Consider the following 21,272-nt stretch of genomic DNA (forward strand, 5'->3'; position numbering starts at 1 on the left):
ATTCTAAGAATCAATAACAATTTGGTGTTTACAAACACTAACAAATCCTAGTTTGTATTTAACAAAAAAATTAAAAGGTGAAATAAAGAAATTAAATATCCTTCTACCATTTGTTCTTACTTTTCTTCCTACCATATCAAATGTTGACAAGTAGATTAAATACTTATTAATTTTATTAAAAGTCTAATTAAAAGTGACACATTTGAACATTTGATACGGTAGGAGGAAAAATAGAAACAAATGGTAGGATGATATTTAATTTCTCGGTCAAATAATATTTAGAAAACTCCAAATGAAATTTAAGACGGAATAGGTGTGAAAAAAAAACTTAATATAATAGTGTATTATATATAGAAACGTCATATTATCATACGAAAGTCTATTTGTCCGACTATTATATTGTCGATATCATCTACAAAATGTTTATAATTTTTAAGGACTTGAAGAATCTAAATATTGCTGGCATGTGCAATATATTAATACGTGAAATTAATTTCTCCAAATATTCTGTATATCTTATATAACATTTTTTATTTTAAAGGACTTGAACTTTGAATAAAGCCATGGCCAATTAGGTAGTGCATCTAAGTAAACTCCATTTTGTATATATATTATTGACAGCCAGTGGGGTGCTTTTACCATAACCAGCCCTTTTTTCAGCCGTATACCATAACCAATATCATAACACAATGTCTTCTTCACGGCTAAACCTTGAAAAGTATTCAATTCCTCTGGAGGAGATCAAGCTTGCCACCGAGAACTTCAGTCCAGAAAGATGTATTGGAGGCGGTGGATTTGGTTACGTCTACAGAGGACAACTCTCAAGACGATGGCAAAATCGCCTGGTTGCTATCAAACGCCTAGCTACTGATAGCCACCAGGGGGAGCGCGAGTTCCGCAATGAGGTCGAGAAGATTTCCGGATTCCACCATGAAAACATCATCTCCTTCGTTGGTTATTGTGATGAAAATAATGAGATGATTATCGTTTATGACTATGCAACCAAGGGAAGCCTTGATTGTCATCTCCAAGATCAAAATAAGATGCGTTGCATAACATGGTTACAGCGCCTGAAGATTTGTCTAGAGGCAGCAAGAGGTCTTAATTACCTTCATGTGGGTCGTGGGGAGCATAACAGTGTAATACACCGAGACGTCAAGAGTGCAAATATTCTGTTAGATGACAATATGGTTGCAAAAATATGTGATTTTGGCCTGTCAAAATCAAGTCCCAAAAATCAGCATGGTATCGATATATTTACACGGGTTGTCGGTACCAAGCACTACACAGATCCAACTTACAAGGAAAGCAGTATCCTCCGTAAAGAGACGGACATATACTCATTAGGAGTGGTACTGTTTGAAATGCTGACTGGGATGCTGGTTTATCGTCCACGCAAAATAGGAGAGGATTACAAGACTGATAACTCTCTCATAAAGTTGGTTCGAAAATACTATACTAAGGAACTAGACATATTAATTGATCCCCATATAAAAGATCAAATTAGTAGTCGTTCCTATGATATGTTTTCAAAAATTGCATGGCAGTGCATTAGTTATGACTTTAAGATGAGACCTACGTTAAACATGGTGATGAAGAAGATCCAGGAAGCATTGGATATTCAAGTAAGTGCTTGTCTGATAATTATTTCTAAAGAAATCTTGATTCATGTGCAAGAATGAAACGTATCACAAGTCGTACAAAAAAATTTTGGTTTAATTTTATGCTATTATTGTATCTAACTTTCTTTTTGAGATCCGAAATTCTAAAAAGATGGGTATGGCACGTTCAAAACTTGTATTTTACATCAAACTTTAGTGAATATATATATATATATATATATATATATATATATATATATATATATATATATATATATATATATATATATATATGATGAGATTCAATATAGAATTATAATGAACCAAGGAACCAATCTTTTTTATCCTTTTTCCAATAATAGCAAATTCGATTATTTTTTTTTACGTCAAATTCACAATGTGAATATGGATTCACACAGTGAATCCGAAAAATATTTTTCACATTCACAATATTAATATAAGAATTTAGATATTTTTAGATTTTTTTTTCGATAAATAATAAGCTCTAGAAATTTAAAAAAAAAAAATTGATTCCTTGAAAAACCAATAATTATTGTTCTCTATTGAACTTTCCATATATATATATATATATATATATATATATATATATATATATATATATATATATATATATATATATATATATATATATATATATATATATATATATATATATAGTATTAGATATTTAGAACCATGGTAGATACTATGTATTTTCCGTTTATAAAGATGACCAAGAAAGGAACTAAATACAAAAAAGTTAATTGATATGATTTCGAATATAGTTGCAGGAGAATGTATTTGCCCTTTTTGAATGTATTAAGCAAGACACTGGATTTAGTCATGGAAAACCTGTTGCAGCATTTACCATATACAAATTGCTTCTGAATCAGAATTGTATTGAAGCTGAAAAAACCATGGTGTTGGAACGAATTTTCCAGATATTTGTTTCAACAAATAAGGTACTTCAATGGTAACAAAGAACCTTTTAGAAATCAAGCTATTTCAAGGCATTAACTATTTACAGTAACTAATCTAGTCATGTTGATTTAAAGAAAGATACATGAAAGAAATTTTAGCCCAATCACCTAGGAACATGATAGCATAATTACAACTTCTTTGACATATATTTAGTTAATTGTGACATCTTTATTTTATTTGATCTTACTAATCATTCCGTCTATTTTCAAGTTAACGTTAAAAATAAAAATATCTGTGATATTACTTTTATTGAACACCCAATCATTAAAAATCTTCTCCATCAGAAAAAACCAGGGGAGTTACATAACGTTTATAACAATTTGAAGGGTTTTAACCTCGCAGTCCAGTTATGTTTACATCTATGCTTTATGGTAAAAAAAAAATAGAGACAACCCTATTGAACATCTTTCCCAGTTTGGGTTTAGGAACAGAAAAGAAATAATCTTGTCCCTAAACGTCCAGATTGCCCAAATGTGGCACCATATGACATGAGCATTAGAACTTCCTTGTAATATTATCTATCACCGCAGAAGACCACCAGATTGTATTGTGTTGATGGTTCGCCATGTTTCGTTGCAGTACCAAATATCCAATCGCGGGATGGCATACTGGTTATCATGTGCATCCAATATTTTATTATTCTTAATCCAAAAAAGTCTAAAACTTGATGGTGCAAGTTCGGTTCACGAACCACCACCTTCAACTTTACTACTAGGAGAAATGATAACGGTATTGAGTTTTATAATTATCAATTTCATCATTTCAACTTATATATTTATGCTCTATGATATGGTTTTATACTTTTACGTTTACTAATTTAGTTCATCCTTCTGTTCACCTTATTGAGGCTGAGGATGAGATTGTACAGGAAGTTAATGTCAAAAACCAGGTGTTACTTTTCAAGGATCAACTAACAAAAATGTGTAACATTATTTGCGATGACATGAAGAAAAAGTTGCAACTGTTACTTGCATCGGCTATTCAGGTACATGAATTTTCAGTCATTCACTACTACAAAACTAGTCTTTTGCCATGTAAAAAACTTGTCACTATAAACATTTATCATGGTTTTTTTTATTCTGAAAGGAAATGTTGCATCATTAAAAGGTAAGTTAAGGTGAGGTTTAATTGTGGTGAATATAGGTAAAAACTATCACCATAGGCTACCAATATTTTTAGTTTTTTCAAATATTTTTTTGATAACCGTGACCATATGTTACTTTCCCTCACAAGTTGTTTTGCTTTCATTACTTTTGCTGACACATAGTAGACTAAAGTGTGACCATAAACTACATTTAATCAGATGTTTTTTCGTTTCGCATTACTATTTTTGTCTTTTAGTGACACGTAATATATTAACTCGTGACCATAAACTACTATTAGTAACGCGTTTTTTCATTTGTCATTATTATTATTGACTTTTTCTGACACATAATATATTAAAATATGACCATAAACTATTATTAGTCACATGTTTTTTTCATTTGTCATGGCTATTGTTGACTTTTAGTGACACGTACTATATTAAACGATGACCATAAACTAATTTTAGTCATAAGTTTTTTAATTTGTCATTACTATTATTGACTATTGTTTAACAACTTAAAATCATTTATATGTCAAATATTGATCTAGTAAAATCATGTACTTTATTATGACAAAATAGCTTAATTTAATAAACATATTTTACAAATGGTCTAATACATTAAAAATGTGTAATACAATTATGATTTCTCAAAGTACAATGTTAAAATAATAAATCTAGAAAGTATGATACTACAATGACCAAAAAACCATTAGGACATGATTTGTTTTACAAGTTCTTGCCATTTAGCTGCAACACGCAACATGTTCACCAACCTAGAGGGGCTGAACTTAAGCTTGTATCTTGACAAAGTATTTCTTGCATTTAGCACATAGAAGAATATATAAGGAGCATTTTAGTCCGTAGTTTGAATTCAGCAGCACGATCATCCAAAGGAACACATTTATGTTTCTACAAATAAACAATACATTACAATGGTGAATTATATTACCACTTTCATCAAACTATCAAATTTTATAGAAATTTCATCCAAAGTTAAGGAACAAAACCAAATACATATCTTGATGTACTCCGCAAAATCAAAAAGCAAGCCATGGACTCATCTTGAACTTCATTTTTATTAGTACCTTCAACATCTACTGACCTCAACTTCCTCTTACTTTATCAACAACTCAAATTTATTTAGCAAAAAATCAAATCATGAGAATAAAAAAGATGTGAAAAAGTAAAAGTCATAAATCAACCTGCATACACTCTTTTGCTTCATGTTCATCTTTTCTCCTTATTTTCGCATAACAATCTTGTTTTGAATTCCTGAATTCCCTTGCAGCCTCTTCTCCCTTTTTGTTGTGTTTAACTTTAGAAAATAGTGAAATTTGACAATAGTATGACGTTTATTGTTAATTACTAGTGATTTGATGTTTTTAAGATATTAGTTGTTTGTGATTTAAGTTAATTATCTTATACCTTACACGTTTTTATTATTACAAGTAATATGTTTGAGCGCTTAAAACGGTTTGAACACTTATAACTACATGTTTACTTTTTCTTTTACTGTTATTATTTTTTACTTTTAGATACACATAAAAATTAAAATGTGACAATAAATTATTTTTAGTTATATGTTATATCTTTAATAAATGTCATAATAAATTAGTTACAATCACATGTTGTTATTCTTTTATATTAAAAATCATTACATACAAAATTAAATTGTTATCATAAAATAGTTATAGTCACATGTTTTTTTAAAATGTCATAGTAAAATAGTTACACTCACAATGATCTACCATGACTATTGGCTACTATTTTTCACATTTTTTTATGTAGAACAGTGACAAAATGTGAATAATTTGCAATGGTGATTAATATTTAGCTAATATGTGACTAAAACATTATTGAAATTTGATTAATGACTTTTACTGACAACCCTGTTTCCAAAAAGCATGGCCATAGGTCATTTTTGGACTATTGATTCTTGTTAGGAATGAAATCTCAGCTATTTAATACTAGAATATAATTACAATGCAAGATGCAACTCTCATTTTCAACTATTACAAAACTACAATCATCTTTTCTAACAATCATTGGAAATGTTCCATTCTAGCTTCTATGTTTTTTGGATTATTTACAACTAAGGTTTCATTTTATAGTAAAAATACCCATCATTTAATGCGTTCACCATATGGGGAGAAGAAGTTGTCATACTAGGTTGTTTTTAGTCAACAAAAGAGGATTTTGTAATAATTATCAATATGTTTTGTATGGGATAATAATTATCAATATGTTTGGTGTGCGAACGGAATAGTGATTTTTTGCCCAAGTACATAACATTCTGACCATCACAATGGATGATGTGGCCTTGTTGTAGAAACTAAAATTCATGAAGAAACCGTTTTAGCCATATAAGTGTGTTGTTAACTTCAATGATAACAATGTACGTCGCTTTTTTGTAGACAATGTTACACACATTTTTCACTTGAATTGCCACAAGACATCCCCCGTTCCTCCCTTCAAAGTTAAAATGTAACTTAATATCAAAATATCCTTCCATATCAGCATTTGTATAACCAGATTGGCTTTAGCCCCCTATAACACAATTATTTTTAAGTACCATGTAGGTATCAAAATATCCATTTGACTACTCCCCATTGTTTCTTTCTTGGATTTGATAAATATGTACTCACAACATCGACAACATGAAAATATTTGGTCATTGGACACATTATCGCATATATATATATATATATATATATATATATATATATATATATATATATATATATATATATATATATATAAGACTTCTTATTGCCGGAGAGGAAGGGACTTCTTTCATCATACTTTGTTTTCTTGATTTTTTATCACAAATAATTTTCATGCCTAATATTTGTTGCATTGGGCCTAACTTTTCCATATTAAACAACCTAGACAAAATCTTATCTGAGTTGTTGGTGATGGTTTCATCTTGGCCGACTATTAACATACCATCCATGATTAGGTATCAATATGACCCGACATCCAAATAAGATAATATTCATTCATAACCTTGGGATATGGAAATAACTTTCAATATCATTGCACATCCTATATTGGTTTATAAACACATCACCAGTTCTAGAATTAGGATCGACTGTTAAGGTTTGAATAAATTAATACTACGTGGAAATCATAAATCACTACTTACTTCCAAAAACAGGAACGACTCTAGAGGTTTAAATAAATTAATATTTTGGAAGTGGGTTCAAGAGCTTGAAAGAAAAACACATAAGTATATTAATGCGAATTCTAGAAATCTAACTCGTTATTAACTCACCGCAAAAGAATCACCAAGTTAGATAACATATAAAGCATATAAGGTCCAATGTATCAAACTATAAACTAAAAAATCAAAACAATTCAAAAATCTAATGCATGTCGACCAAGTCTAACCATCACGTTTGGATTGTGACGGTGGTTTCATAAAAAGATCAACATGGTTATATTAGGATGTTACTCGCCTCACTAAGATGTTTCCTTATTCCATGATATTTCTAATGTATTTGTATTTCGACGTATATGTCTTGTTTGCTTGTGTGACCCGGGTTTTTTTGTCAAGGCGATTGCACCCTCGTTGTCGCAGAAGATCTCAACATTATCACCCATGGTAGGAATAACATCAAGATTACTGAAAAACTTCTTCAACCTCATAGCCGCCTATGCAACTTCATTATCTTCTATATACTCCGAATGTACCGTCAAATCTACTACTATCTTGATGTGTAATGGATAGTCTATAAAATATAGTTCAAATCATTCCATTAGATAATGGTGCCCAAAACTTTGATGACATAAAAGATATAGACTTAAAAATACAAATGGATTTTTACACTTAAAATTCTTAACATACCAAGCTAAATATCTACACCAAATAGTGTACCTAATCAATTCCAGTATATCATAGATAATTAAGGGTGTCGAACATGTAAGGAACAAAAGTGTACTCACATATCCCAGTATATCATAGATAATTAAGGGTGTCGAACATGTAAGGAACAAAAGTGTACTCACATATCAATATCTTCTTATTAATCAATCTCAAAGGAAAAAAGTTAAAGGGAAATAAATGTCTCTTAGATAAAAAAAAAACAAATAAATAATCAAATTACAACTAATCTTATCAACCATGGCTAACTATGTAGATAACATGATCTGCAGGTACTCATATTTTTATTTAATACATCCTAATTAAATTAATTATTATCCTTTAAATGATATTGGTAATTTATCCACCGATTTCTGAATTGATTAACTCCATGCTAATTTCAATAATCCTATGATTCTAAGTTGTCTACTAGCATGGATACCTCCCAGAGACTGAGTCTATTTGTTCGTATTATGCAATGAATCAATAGGTATGCTCAGTCCAAGGGTTGGTGGCGACCTCTTAAATTATCCATGTTATGGGAACAATCACAAAGATTGATCTCAAATTTATAATGTTTAACCTAGGGTATAAACATCAATCTTTCACTCAGTTACATAGTGTAGGTTCCTTGAACGAAAACAATTAACACAAAACACAAAGAATATGGTTCATCACAAAGGTTTTTCACTAAGAAAGGTTGTCACAAAGGACTAAGCTCTACGGTTCATGAATCAAGTAAGGACACGCACCCTAATACATGGTTTTATTGTAAAGCAATAAGAAGTGAATCTCTATAAACTAGGGATTTCACCTAATCTACGTAAATAATAAAGTATATATGGTATCCTTAAAAAAATGGATCCACTAACTAACTAACTAACTAACTAACTATATATATATATATATATATATATATATATATATATATATATATATATATATATATATATATATATATATATATATATATATAGTACTACAATATTATAGATATCACGCGGATGTGGCTTTCTATACCAAACTTCACGTTGGCGCTGGTGAGATGCCGGTGCTGATATAGGTTAGCATGATAATGTTTTACATCATCAGATTCTAAGGATTGACCTTGCAATCTCCCACAATCTGTTGATGTCTTCATGGGAATGACTCTTTTGTGGAAAAAGCAACCCCCCCCCCCCCCCGAGTGAACCGTTGGTGTCTGGACGCTTAGGGATTGCTTTCTTGTTTTTTTCTCACCTTTTTTGGCATCATTTGATGAAAAATCCTTGAATGCATTGGCTCCCCCTGAACAGTTGCTTAATTTGAAGAACTTAAAGAACCTTGAAATCAAATATGACATAAGGAGACCATGCTAAAGATCTTTAGTGTGACAATATAATAGGGTGAGTACCAGTGTCAACGTTGTGCAACGAAACATTAGGTGAGATTTTGTGTATCACACTATTGTGGTGTTCTAATAGTAGGTCATTTACATAGTGTTGTGAAGTAACAACATCGTATGGTTTGATACGTTGAATTATTTCCTATTTTTATTAGGAGAAAAAGGTGAGAATGGTATGGTGCGTGTAATATTCTTGTACGAAGTATACCCATCGGCATAGAATGTCAACATTTTGTCAGTGTATGGCTGAAACAGTGAGTCATCAATATATTTAATAGAAGCTTTGTAGGGTGAGAGTGCATAGGTACATGTAATATATCACGGTAAATGACATACAAATTGGCACAAAATTTCAAAGTTCTTAGCAGTGCATGGTTTTTATGCTGAATCATAGAACTTTTAAGTAGAAGAAGCTAGGTTTAAGAATAAGTTGGTGTGTGTGTGTGTGTAATAAACTATGATACGTAGTCTAACCATCAACACAAAATTTCAAACTATTATCAGTGTATGGTGTCTTATAGTGAATCATTAAGTTCTATAATATGAGACTTGTAGGGTAAGAGTTTGTTGGATGTCTGAATCACACTGAGGTTCCATCAGTGTGAATCATAAACATAGTTTGTAACTCATCGATATAAGTGGTTCAACTTCCAATATCATAGAATTAAGTGTGAAGGTTATAGTCTAGAATCAAATATTTACCATTAATAGAAGTGGTTCAACTTCCAATATCATATAGTGAAACTCACCATTTGATATAGGAAGTTGAAGATATGTTTTGGTAGTTGGAGTAGGAATGTCAAAAGGATTTATAGCAGTAGGATCCAATACGGTTAAACTAGTAGTGCAAACAGTGACATCATCAGGGTTAGTTTTCCAATTTTCATTAATGAGAGATTGATATATAAAAGAATTGCTAACGAACCTAGCTTTAAAATCATCCCAGATATCACTAAGAGAACAAAAATTATGTTCTAGTTCAATAAGTTTATAATTATTAGTTTCCTCATCAATATTTCTACCAATGATTTCTCACATAGATCAGTTATCGTGGCATTTATTATTTTATTAAGCTTGTGGTGAGAATGAGCACAATTATTTACAATACCTGGTCACCTATCTGCGTGCAACTTAACTTTAGTCTTTCTGGTGTGAAAATCATTATTCCTAAGAGATAGATTAGTGACCTTAATGTTTGTTAAAGCGAGAGTTTTCTCAATTTTAGTGAAATTATTCATCAGTGTCTCAATCTCTAACTTAAGTGAGTGCTTTTCCTGGTTACTTTTGAGCGATGAAGACACAATTAATCAAGCATTATGCTCTTTATGTTATCAAAATAAGTGACAAATTTTTTTACCTTGTACAAGGATGTCGAATCCCAGCCCAAAATTTTTTAAATCCTTAGCAACTTTAGCTCAGATTGGCTTCAAAAGTGCTCAAGTCACTGCTTCCTTCATCAGTGAAAATGCATCAATACATGCCATCTATCAATTATCCTTTCCTCCATCTTCATTTAAATGATTCCTCAACATCTACCCAACTTTCCACTTCTTCAACCAATACTTTTACATCAATGTTTTTTTTTCTTTTCAGAGAAGCCAACAACTTCTTATACTTCATTTCATAATATTCATTGGTGTCCACCTTCTTCCACTTTCACTCCCTGGAGAAGTGATCAGTGCCTCTGTAGTAAATCACTTCGGTCCTTCCATTCATTACCATTATTCTTCATACCAACGTCTTACCCCTTAAGTACTGATGAATCAAACTTTTTTGGAAACCTTATGGGGCCTGATAGTCACTTGTTACTTCTATAATGTAATGCTTCAAAATCATATTCATCAGAAAAGTAGTTATCATTACTTGGGATTGACTTCTTGTTGAACTCTTGATATATATATATATATATATATATATATATATATATATATATATATATATATATATATATATATATATTGTCACACCCCAAAACCGGAACCGCGGAAACGTTCTGGGGTGGATGACATCATGTTTAGTATCACAAGACATGCATCATAGTAATAAAAGTAATGAGCAACCATTTCAATAGAAAGAAAGTATTTACAAAGTATGTGGTCACATAACATAGACTACAAAATAAATAACAAAACAAGACATGAAGCTATACTGCTCCATCTTCTGAATCCCAGTACGCATACCTGTCTACTGTTCTCCTGAGAATACAAGTTATTTAGATAGCATAGATCAACATTTAAGTTGTTGAGTTTATAAGATATTAGTGATGTAAGTAAGTTGTAAGAAAGTTTTAGTGAGTTGTAAGTTCTGTTTAGAAAAGTTTGCCTGTTCCTCCAAAAAATCCTATATTTCCTGCTTTGATGAAAGATAAGTAAAAATAACTCTACAATCATTTCTATGCGTACTATGTTGATACAAGTTGTATAAAATCCAGAGTAAACAAACAATCGGTTGTGTATTTTCCCTAAGCCCACAACCAAACAAGGAACAAGAAATGAGGCGGAAGACACACATCCCATTGGTTGTTAGATCGTCATTGTATATAACCCTGGTGTATTCACTTGGTACTCACGGAATTAACTGTAGTAGTTCCTTTGTATTTGATGAAAACATTCCTTAAGAAAACGCTTATTTCTTTTAGTAAATATAGTAACCATAATAGTTCCTTCTATAATCACTTAGTTTATACAAGCTATATATAATCTAATATCGAATAGATAGTTAGTTGTGTGAATCTGCCCTAAGCCCACAACCAAACAAGGAACAGGAAATGAAGCGGAAAGCACACATCCAACTAGCTATCAGTATTAATTATATATAACCCTGATCTATAAACTAAGGTATTATAGAACTAACCACATAAGGTCCTTTAAGTTAAACTATTTTAATGAAAATGAATTAAACCCTTTTCAGGTAAGTTTCTAGTTTTGTCTACCAAATGATCTATTTGAAAAGTATGATTTGTAACAGAAGACGGTGTATTGAATTTGTATACTATGAACTGACCCATATATGGTACTCTTTATGAACATTGAGTGTATACGGAACATATATATAGCTAAGATCGAATAAATAATAGGTTGGGTGAATCTGCTCTAAGCCCACAACCAAACAAGGAACAGGAAATGAAGCAGAAAGCACACATCCTACTACCTGTCGGACCCGATTAATGTATATCCCTGGTGTATACACTAATGATTCATAAAGTTAGCATTATAGGCCCTTTCTACTGAATATACTGACTACCTTAAAACCAGTTTGTCAATTAAGGTTAAAATGTGATGTGATTATAACCATACTGATATGACACGTGATATACCACGACGACCTAAAGGCGCCAAAATTGATGTGACATTTTTCACTTGTAGACTTGCAAGTCCCATTGTAGCTAGCAGCAAGGTGTGTGTTGTCAATCCCGTATAGATCTATACACAAATTCATGCTCTCCCTCTAGGAGACTCTGGTTACAAAATGCAACTTAGCAAGTATATTGCTAAGTCGTGTAGTAGTCGCTCACATTAATGTTATAGTATTCATGTATTAGTATTGAATGTTCTCTCTGTTTCTCATTGTAGTATGTTTGAACTCTTAAACTATACATATTATAGTTTGCTAGTGTGTTTGCTTGAACTGTTACTGACTTGATGAAAATACTCATTTATCTACTAAGTTATGATTGTACCTTAAAAACAAAGTTTTGTAACTATAACGTAACATAACTTGAAAAGAGTTTTTGAAGTGTTGTGATCACTTATAAAAGACATAAGCAATCTTTTGAAAGATATTTATAACAAAAAATTACACAATTAACATTGTGTTCAACTTGTCTTCCACCCCCCTCCCTTTAAAAGAAGTTAAAACAGTTAAAAGATTCATTATAGGGGTAGGAACTCACCTTATTTGGGTGAGTCAAACGAATATGCGCGTAAGGATGAGAAGTTCCACGAATGAATTTCCGAGACACAAACGAGTCCTAAATGACATATAATGTCATATATTGGCATATATATATATATATATATATATATATATATATATATATATATATATATATATATATATATATATATATATATATATAGGGATTAGAGGCAACCAAATGAAAGGAAACACCTTACGGGACAAGGAAACACTTTGACCTAGTGTTGGAATCACATGTGATTCAACTAAGGGGAGTATACGACCACTTTGAGGAGTGTGCGGCCATGGGTGTGTGGACAGGGAGTGTGCGGATGCACACTCATGGTAATGAGTGCACAAAAGTGTTTTCCAAAGGTAAGGAGGCTTGTAGGACTAGTGCTCATCAAGTGTTGAAGCAAGAACGACACTTTGGAGGCCCTTAAGCACCAAACAAAGGGGTGTACGGCCACATGTAGTGTGTGCGGCTGCACACTCCTTGATGAACATGGTTTGGACGTTTTCTAAGGCTCATATCTAGTAAGTAACAAGATTAGGGGATGGTACTTATAATATGGAAGCCTTTAGGTGTGTTTTGAGGTGTATTTGAGGGGTGTACGGCCACACCTGTGTATGCGGCCGCACACACCATATGTTCTTGAGTTCTGGACATTTCTAAGGTGTTAAACTAGTTTTATAAACAAGATTCAAGCATTGGGAAAGAGTACTAACGTTCTAGAGGTTCAAGAAGGCTCAAAATCACCAAGAATAAGTGTGTGTTCTTGGTGTTCTTGGTGAAATGGATGAAGATTTGAAGATCTAGCCAAAACATGATTTCAAATGGATGAAATCAAAGGATGTAACTAGTTTAAGAAGATTAACAACAAAATCAAGGGAAGATCACTCACATTCTTGAAGATCTAGGCTTAAAATCTGATGTTAGTTGAGAGAGAAATCGAAGTCTAGACTTAAGAGTGTGAAAAGGTATGAAAGGAGGTTGAGTTCTAAACTTATACACATGAGTGTGCTGCCAGGAGAGGGGTGTGCGGCCGTACACTCCTTATGTTGGAGTGAAGGCCCGATTTTGGTGCTAGAAGTGCACGTGATCCATTCCAATGCTCAATGCTTGACTGTACAAAGTTTTGAACCTTTAAACGGACACCAAAACAAGGCTAAAAGATAGCAGAAATGAGTCTGATCCTCAATTAAGTTGAGTGGTTGGGCTTTACAAGGCAAAAAAATTTGGGTTGTCACACACACACACACACACACACATATATATATATATATATATATATATATATATATATATAAGTGTATTCATTTATTAATAAGTATGTGTCTATTCACAAGTGATTATGTATATATAAGTATGGTGGTTGGTAGTGGAGGTAGTAGCGTTGGCGCGGCTAGCGGTTGCGGTTGCAATGGTAGTAGTGGTATTGGATGTGGTGGTCAAGGTAGCGGAGGTGGTGACGAAGGCCATGTATGTGGCAACGGTAACGGTGGTGGTGGTGGTGATTCGTGACAAAGGTTGTGGTGGTGACGTGGATTATGTAGTTGATCTTGTGGTGGTGGATGAAAGGGAGGTGGGGGATTCATATGTGAATATATTTACATGTATATTGACATATGAATATTACTGTCCCCCGCCGTGCAAGTATGCTAGAGCGTTTTGCGGTAAAAAGAACTATGTGAATCATATTTGTTCTCACATTCTCAATTATACAATTGTTCTCAATTGAGTCTAAGTCTCTGTGTGTGTGTGTGCGTGTGTGTGTGTCTGTATGTGTGTTTGTCTCTCTCTCCCTTTCTCTCTCTCTCTCTCTCTCTCTTTCTCTCTCTCTCTCTCTCTCTCTCGCTATATATATATATATATATATATATATATATATATATATATATATATATATATATATATGTACATGAGTAAGATTAAATGAGAACACCAAAAAGGTTGAGAACCCGAGAACAAAGCATATTCATTTGTGATTCCATTTATTCAATTGTGGAGAAATGATAAATTTTTAATTGGGATTAAGTTCTATTGATTTTTCTCCTCAATTGAAGTTAAAGGCATAAAAATTTATCATTTCTCCACAAATAAATACATGGAATCAGAAATGAATATACTTTGTTTTCGTGTTCTCAACCTTTCAGGTGTTCTCATTTGATCATTTCTTTATATATATATATATATATATATATATATATATATATATATATATATATATATATATATATATATATATATATATATATAAAAGGAAATGATCAAATGAGAACACCTGAAAGGTTGAGAACACGAAAACAAAGTATATTCATTTCTGATTCCATGTATTTTTTTGTGGAGAAATGATAAATTTTTATGCCTTTAACTTTAATTGAGGATATATATATATATTGAAGACTTAAAGACATTAGGTTTATGTTAATATTTGCTATGAATTATGTAAATGTGTATTATTGTTCAAATTTTAATGTGAACATTAACATATGATTATTCGTATATTACTACCGAATAATGACATTGAAATATGTAAAAGATTCATGTCAGAATAGCAACATAAAAATAAAGTCTTCACGTTTTAATTTTATTTATAGCTTCATTATATATATATATATATATATATATATATATATATATATATATATATATATATATATATATATATATATATATATATATATATATATATATATATACTTTGCATATTGACAACAATTTTTAAAATTCAGGAGCCACGAACGGTCGAGGGACCAACGAGTCATAAAAAATCCTTTCATGAAGATTACAGATTCCGTGATTGGCGAGCGATTCTTGACCACCTTAACAATCTTTTAAGCACAATGAAAGAAAATTATGTAAGTCCATTTTATAGAACATCACGTTTCTTCTTTACGAACTAAGATACTTACGATTGTTTCAATTTCTTTTTTTTTTTTTTTGAAATAATATAAATTATTCCATTAATTAAGAAACATGGATATAATGCTTCCAATCGTGATCACTAAAAGTATGCAATCATAACAATTCTTGAGAAAGTATTTTTTTTTTCTTCATGATTTTCTCATATCGTTTTTCAGGTGCCTCTTATGGTTATTCAGAAGATATTAGCTCAAGTTTTCTCATATATTAATGTGCAGCTCTTTAATAGGTGTTTGTCCAGTCAATTTTAGCTTATTTTTGTCCTTTCATTACCATGGTTTCCAACAATAATATATTATATGCACTATGTAGTCTCCTTGAGCATCAGGAGTATTGTTCCTTTAGAAATGGGGAATTTGTGAAAGTCGGTTTAGCAGAGTTGGAGCTATGGTGTAGTCGGTCACAAGAAAAGGTTAGTGTTCACAATAAGTATTTACATGCCACATATGTCCGCTAAAGCAAATGTACTTGCTTGGAGTAGTGAAAATCACATATGTTACGGATTAAAAGGTCGTTTGATAGTTACTAACTTGGTTAAAAGTTCTGACTGAGTTAAGATCCTACTAAAACTTGTTTGATTTTGTATTTTTTTATAAAAACATGCAACTTACTTTAAAAAATAAATAAATTAAAGATTTATAACTTTTGTTTGGAAAAAAACCACTAAACAACATTTTTATAAAAAACATTCCACCATCCTTGTTTCTCCAAAAGGTTAAACATATGTTATACTATAACATAACAAAGCATAAAAACAAATATACATACACAAACTATTCATCTATTTTCATGTGGAAATAGCAAATATATTTTTCTAAGAAATTCATAGCATATGAAACTTAATCTTCTCTGTTTCTGTATTCTGTTTTTACACAAATACACACACATTTTTCTCATATATATATATATATATATATATATATATATATATATATATATATATATATATATATATATATATATATATATCCTAAAATTCAATGAAATACTTCTTCATTATCTCCAATCCAAGCAGGAACTTTCACTTTTTATCCAACAATCAGCAATGAACAAAAATTAAGAAAACAAGGAAACACATAATGGTTAAACAAAATTGAACAAACAAACAAACAAACACCAACATACCAGAAATCCAAACAAAAATTGATACCATCCATAAACGAAGACAAGCATCTGAACAATCGATTTGGAAATCGATTGTGACTCAGAATGGTTTTGCAGAGATAGAGAGGAGACGAGATAAGAAACTAACAAGGAAGGGGGCAACGCAGGAACAAAAGAAGGACAACTTTAACAATAACAGTAAAACTCGAGAGAAAAAAAAAGCAAGTAACTTCAAATTAAGCACAAAGCGAGCAAAGCAAGAGCACATCAACAACAAAAGGAACAAAAGAAGGACAACCGAGTAGAAATCCCAAAAAGAAAATTGAAAATTTCAGCAAGAATCGAGCAACAAAAAATGAGAAAAAGCCAAGGAAAACTAACCTGATTAGGTGCGTCGTCTTCGGTTGAGTGGTTAGAGGAAGAAAGCAGTCAGGGTTGGGAGGACTGAATCAAAAATGGCAAGGCAAATTACGTTTTTGTCACAAAGTGTAGGGCAAAAGCGGAAATGGCAAGGCAACTTACGTTTTTGTCCAAATACATCGATTGAAAGTGAAGGACCGAATCAGCCCTTTTTCTTTGACCGATTCCATAACATGGACCGAGTCCTTGATTTTATAAAGAAATCAAACATGCTGATTGATTTTTTTCGGAGCGGGTCCTCTATTGGACCCGGTTAGAAAGAATATCAATCAAATCCTAAGTCAATTCCATACAGTTAATGCTGCAATAGAAAAACAAATAAGACAATAATTTAATGTGGTTCACATGATTAAAGTGATCGGCTAATCCTAAGGTGAATGAGAAAAAGAGAATTTTAATATCACAAAAAATCATAGCTTCCACAAACATACACACGCTATAATATGTGATTACTTGTCATGTTAATGCAATCAGCTAAGCTGTATTTGTGAAAATTGATGTATAGAAAATAAGGAAAACATATAAAGACTAAATTTTAATTGTTTACGTAACTCATTGTTATTGCAATCAGCTAAGCTGTATTTGAGCACTTTCGGATTTGACAAAGATTTTTTATTTGACAGTATGTTGGCTTAGCTTGGGATAAACTTAAGCATATTCGACAGGCAATTGAGTTCTTGGTATGTTTCTTCCAATTTTTATTTTACCCCGAGGTTCTAATCTGGTTCTTTTCTCTTCGCAATAAATGAATCCATTTACATTTTTTTTTATTCAGACTAAACTTATATATAAATAGTTCATTCATATACCATAGGTGTCAAATTCACTCAATATTTTTACTACCCTCAGGTGAAACATGAAAAGCATCTGTTATCGTACCATGACATCATCAATTTATACCCTGTAAGTCTCTTTTTCCCTTATACATCGGAAGACCCACTACTACAATTTCCATCTCAACGCAATTGTTCTCATGGATATATACGCCAAAAAACTACTATATCTCATTAATCAGAAAAGTTGTCTTCATTAAGATTGATTCTTTTGTTAGCTCAGCTTGCTGAATGAATCAGGATTGATGTGCTCTTTGCGTTATTTAAAGAAAAAGAAACCTGATCGGAATCTAACATGCATATGTGCAGTGCTCTACACCACCCTGATTTTTTCTAACTTGGGCACTATTTTTTTTTTCAAGATTCTCAATATCCCACAATTGCATAGAATATGCACAATTTATGGGGACGACACTCACACTCACAGGCTATTATTATTATCCAATGTAAATGTAAGTGCTACATGTAAATTTTCATTTTAAAGAATTAAAATCATTTTCGTAATATGATACATTAATTAGTTGATCACGGTGTTATCTTTGACCAGGTTGCTTCAATAAAGTTATGGATGAGAGAAAATTCTAGTTTTAGTTATGGCTATGGACCAAACGATAGTTCCTTCTATGTATTAAAATATTTTTTCAAGATTCTATTCGTCCTAATTTTGTATAGGATATGCAAAATTTATTCGGAGGACACTCACAATGTATCTTCCGATGTAAGTGCTACATGTGAAATTTTATTTAAAGAATTAAAATAGTTTCCATGATATGGTATTATATGTTAATTACCCGATGGTCGTGTTATGTTTATCCAGGTTATTTTAATGATGATGATACGGATGAAAGAGCATTCTAATGTTAGTTATGGACTAAACGATAGTTCCAGGTATAAGGCTATTTCTTCTAAAAAAAATTTGGTAATGATATATTATTTACGTAATATGTCTAGAAAGTTCATAAGTTTAATGATACACACTTCTTAGCTTAGATAAAGAAGGCCCCAATGAAAAGAGTTTGCAGGAACTTAATTAATTCCCGGTTGTATTTTGTGATGTACGGTAGTTATTGTATAATTATAATAAGAAAAATTAAACAATTTTTACCTTTAAACAATTTTTACTATATATTGTCTATAGGTCGCATGGTAAATTAAACAATTTCGAGGAGAATCCTTTTAGTAATATTTTTACCTTTACTCTATAATAAAGGTAGGAATAACTGAAATATGTTTCTCTTTCATTAGTTTATTTGTTCCGGATATAACTTATAGATTTTTATTTCGGTCATGGATATGCTAATAATTTTTTACTTAGATTTTCATTTTCATGTCAAACTTGCATCCATTTTTTTAGAACAACACTCATCCATAGGTACCCTATTACCATTCAAAAACCGATATCCAAAAATTACGTTTTAAATGGAATTGGTTTTCGTTTTATTGTGATCAGTAGAAGTTATCCTACAATTATATATACATTACAAAGGCAATTGAATATGAATAAACAATTGATCGAGCTACTTAAATGCAGACAAGGCTTCTCTGTTGATGACCTCTACACTTCATTGCAAGTACAAGATTTTGTAAAACACTAATCCTCCACTGCAGAACTTGCCAAGTATGGAGCCTTTCAAGTTTTTAACAACTACAAATCAGATCTTACCAGATTATGATTCATGTAAAGTTCGGGAACATTCATATTTCACGTAAAGCAATGATTCTTAGTATTCAGCTTCAGTTTTAGGCTTTTTGTAGTTATCGAAAATTGAATAGAGGGGAAAGTCCAAGCTTATGATTTTAAAATTATCATATATGGGCTCTTCTTGGTATAACTCTTGCGTTACTCCTACCGAACACGTTTGTTATACTATAATTGTAGTTGTACATCAGTTTTATTTATTTTTACCTTGGTTGAACCTTCCATATAATTCCAGCTCACTGAGCTTGTTTGGTTTGATTGGTTGTGGAACTAGCTTGATTTTTTATGTTGACATATTTGGTAACACAAAAACTAGCTTATAACGTAGTAGTCTGTTAAAAAAATCTATTTAGTGTTGGTTATTTCCATAACAAAAACATAAAATGCGGAAGCTTTACATCTTAATCTCGAATCTGTCAAGAGAAAACTTTAAACCTTAAAGAATGATTACATACCTGATTCATTATGATTTTTGGATCTGAAGACTAGGATGAGTCTTCCAGTTGATCTCAAGACCACCTCTAAGAACCCTCAGCAATGAGACTCACAAATTTGTTTATGTAATTTCTTGTATCTTATTTGCTTCTCATCACATGTATTTATAGATGGAGATAAACCATAAAGTGAGAGATAGAAGGGATCTTGAGGATCGTGAGTCAAACCGGGAACTCAACCCACAAGGTAAGTTCACTACAAGAATTCCAACCTGTGCAGACGACACCTATCCAGACGACAGATGTCGTCGGCAAAAGTCACCCTATACCGACGACATGTCGTCGGTACAAAACAAAAAAATGTTGACCATTAAACTTTGACCATAAGGGCTATACCGACGACATGTCGTCGGTACAGACTAGGCGAGAAAAGATGAAAAACTGGCGGTATATCGAAAAGCTTTACAGATGACTTGTCGTCTGGAAAATGTTCTAAAAAAATATTTTCCATTTATTTTATTTCCTTGTAGTAGAAATCCGAGACGATGTCGTTTTGTGCGACCTATTCAGACGACTTGTCGTCGGTATAGGTTAATAAAAATTTAATTCCCCTTTATTTTTAATCCGTGTCGCAGAACATGGGAACGATGTCGTTTTAGGCGACCTATTCCGACAACTTGTCGTCGGTATAGGTTGATTAAAATTTAATTTTCCTTTATTTTTAATCCGTGTTGCAGAACATGGAAACGATGTCGTTTTTCGAGGCAATACCGACGACATGTCGTCTGAAAAAGGGGGCTCCGATCCGCGTGAAATCTTTATTTTATTTTATTTTATTTTTTAATGAACTAAAGCTATACGACGGCGTTTTGGTCGACCTATACCGACGACATGTCGTCGGTATAGGGTTTCCCTAATAAGAAAACTCAGAATCAGCTTTCATTTTGCAGTCGCCTCATAATTTTCCTCTCGCACTTGCAGTCGGCGATCTCATGGGCTAGAAGCTGATTCCGAGTTCATCTTCCACCAAGGTAAGGGTTTTGT

General features: G+C 31.9%; 1 protein-coding gene across 1 annotated transcript; it reads left to right on the plus strand.

Moving 5' to 3' along the window:
* The first annotated feature begins 605 nt into the window (after window positions 1-605).
* Window positions 606-20,023, plus strand: LOC145098858 (myosin-11-like). Its single transcript, XM_079036455.1, has 13 exons — window positions 606-1,625; window positions 2,387-2,563; window positions 3,162-3,311; window positions 3,430-3,567; window positions 15,549-15,674; window positions 15,897-15,967; window positions 16,051-16,150; window positions 17,886-17,942; window positions 18,112-18,165; window positions 18,458-18,547; window positions 18,643-18,813; window positions 18,913-18,983; window positions 19,627-20,023. The coding sequence occupies exons 1-13, from the start codon at window positions 690-692 to the stop codon at window positions 19,688-19,690; spliced, it is 2,205 nt and encodes a 734-aa protein (XP_078892581.1). The 5' UTR covers window positions 606-689; the 3' UTR covers window positions 19,691-20,023.
* The last annotated feature ends 1,249 nt before the right edge of the window (window positions 20,024-21,272 follow it).

This window comes from Lactuca serriola, chromosome 1 (assembly GCF_051521515.1).
Source record: "Lactuca serriola cultivar US96UC23 chromosome 1, Lser_US96UC23_V15, whole genome shotgun sequence".
Lineage (NCBI taxonomy): Eukaryota > Viridiplantae > Streptophyta > Magnoliopsida > Asterales > Asteraceae > Lactuca > Lactuca serriola.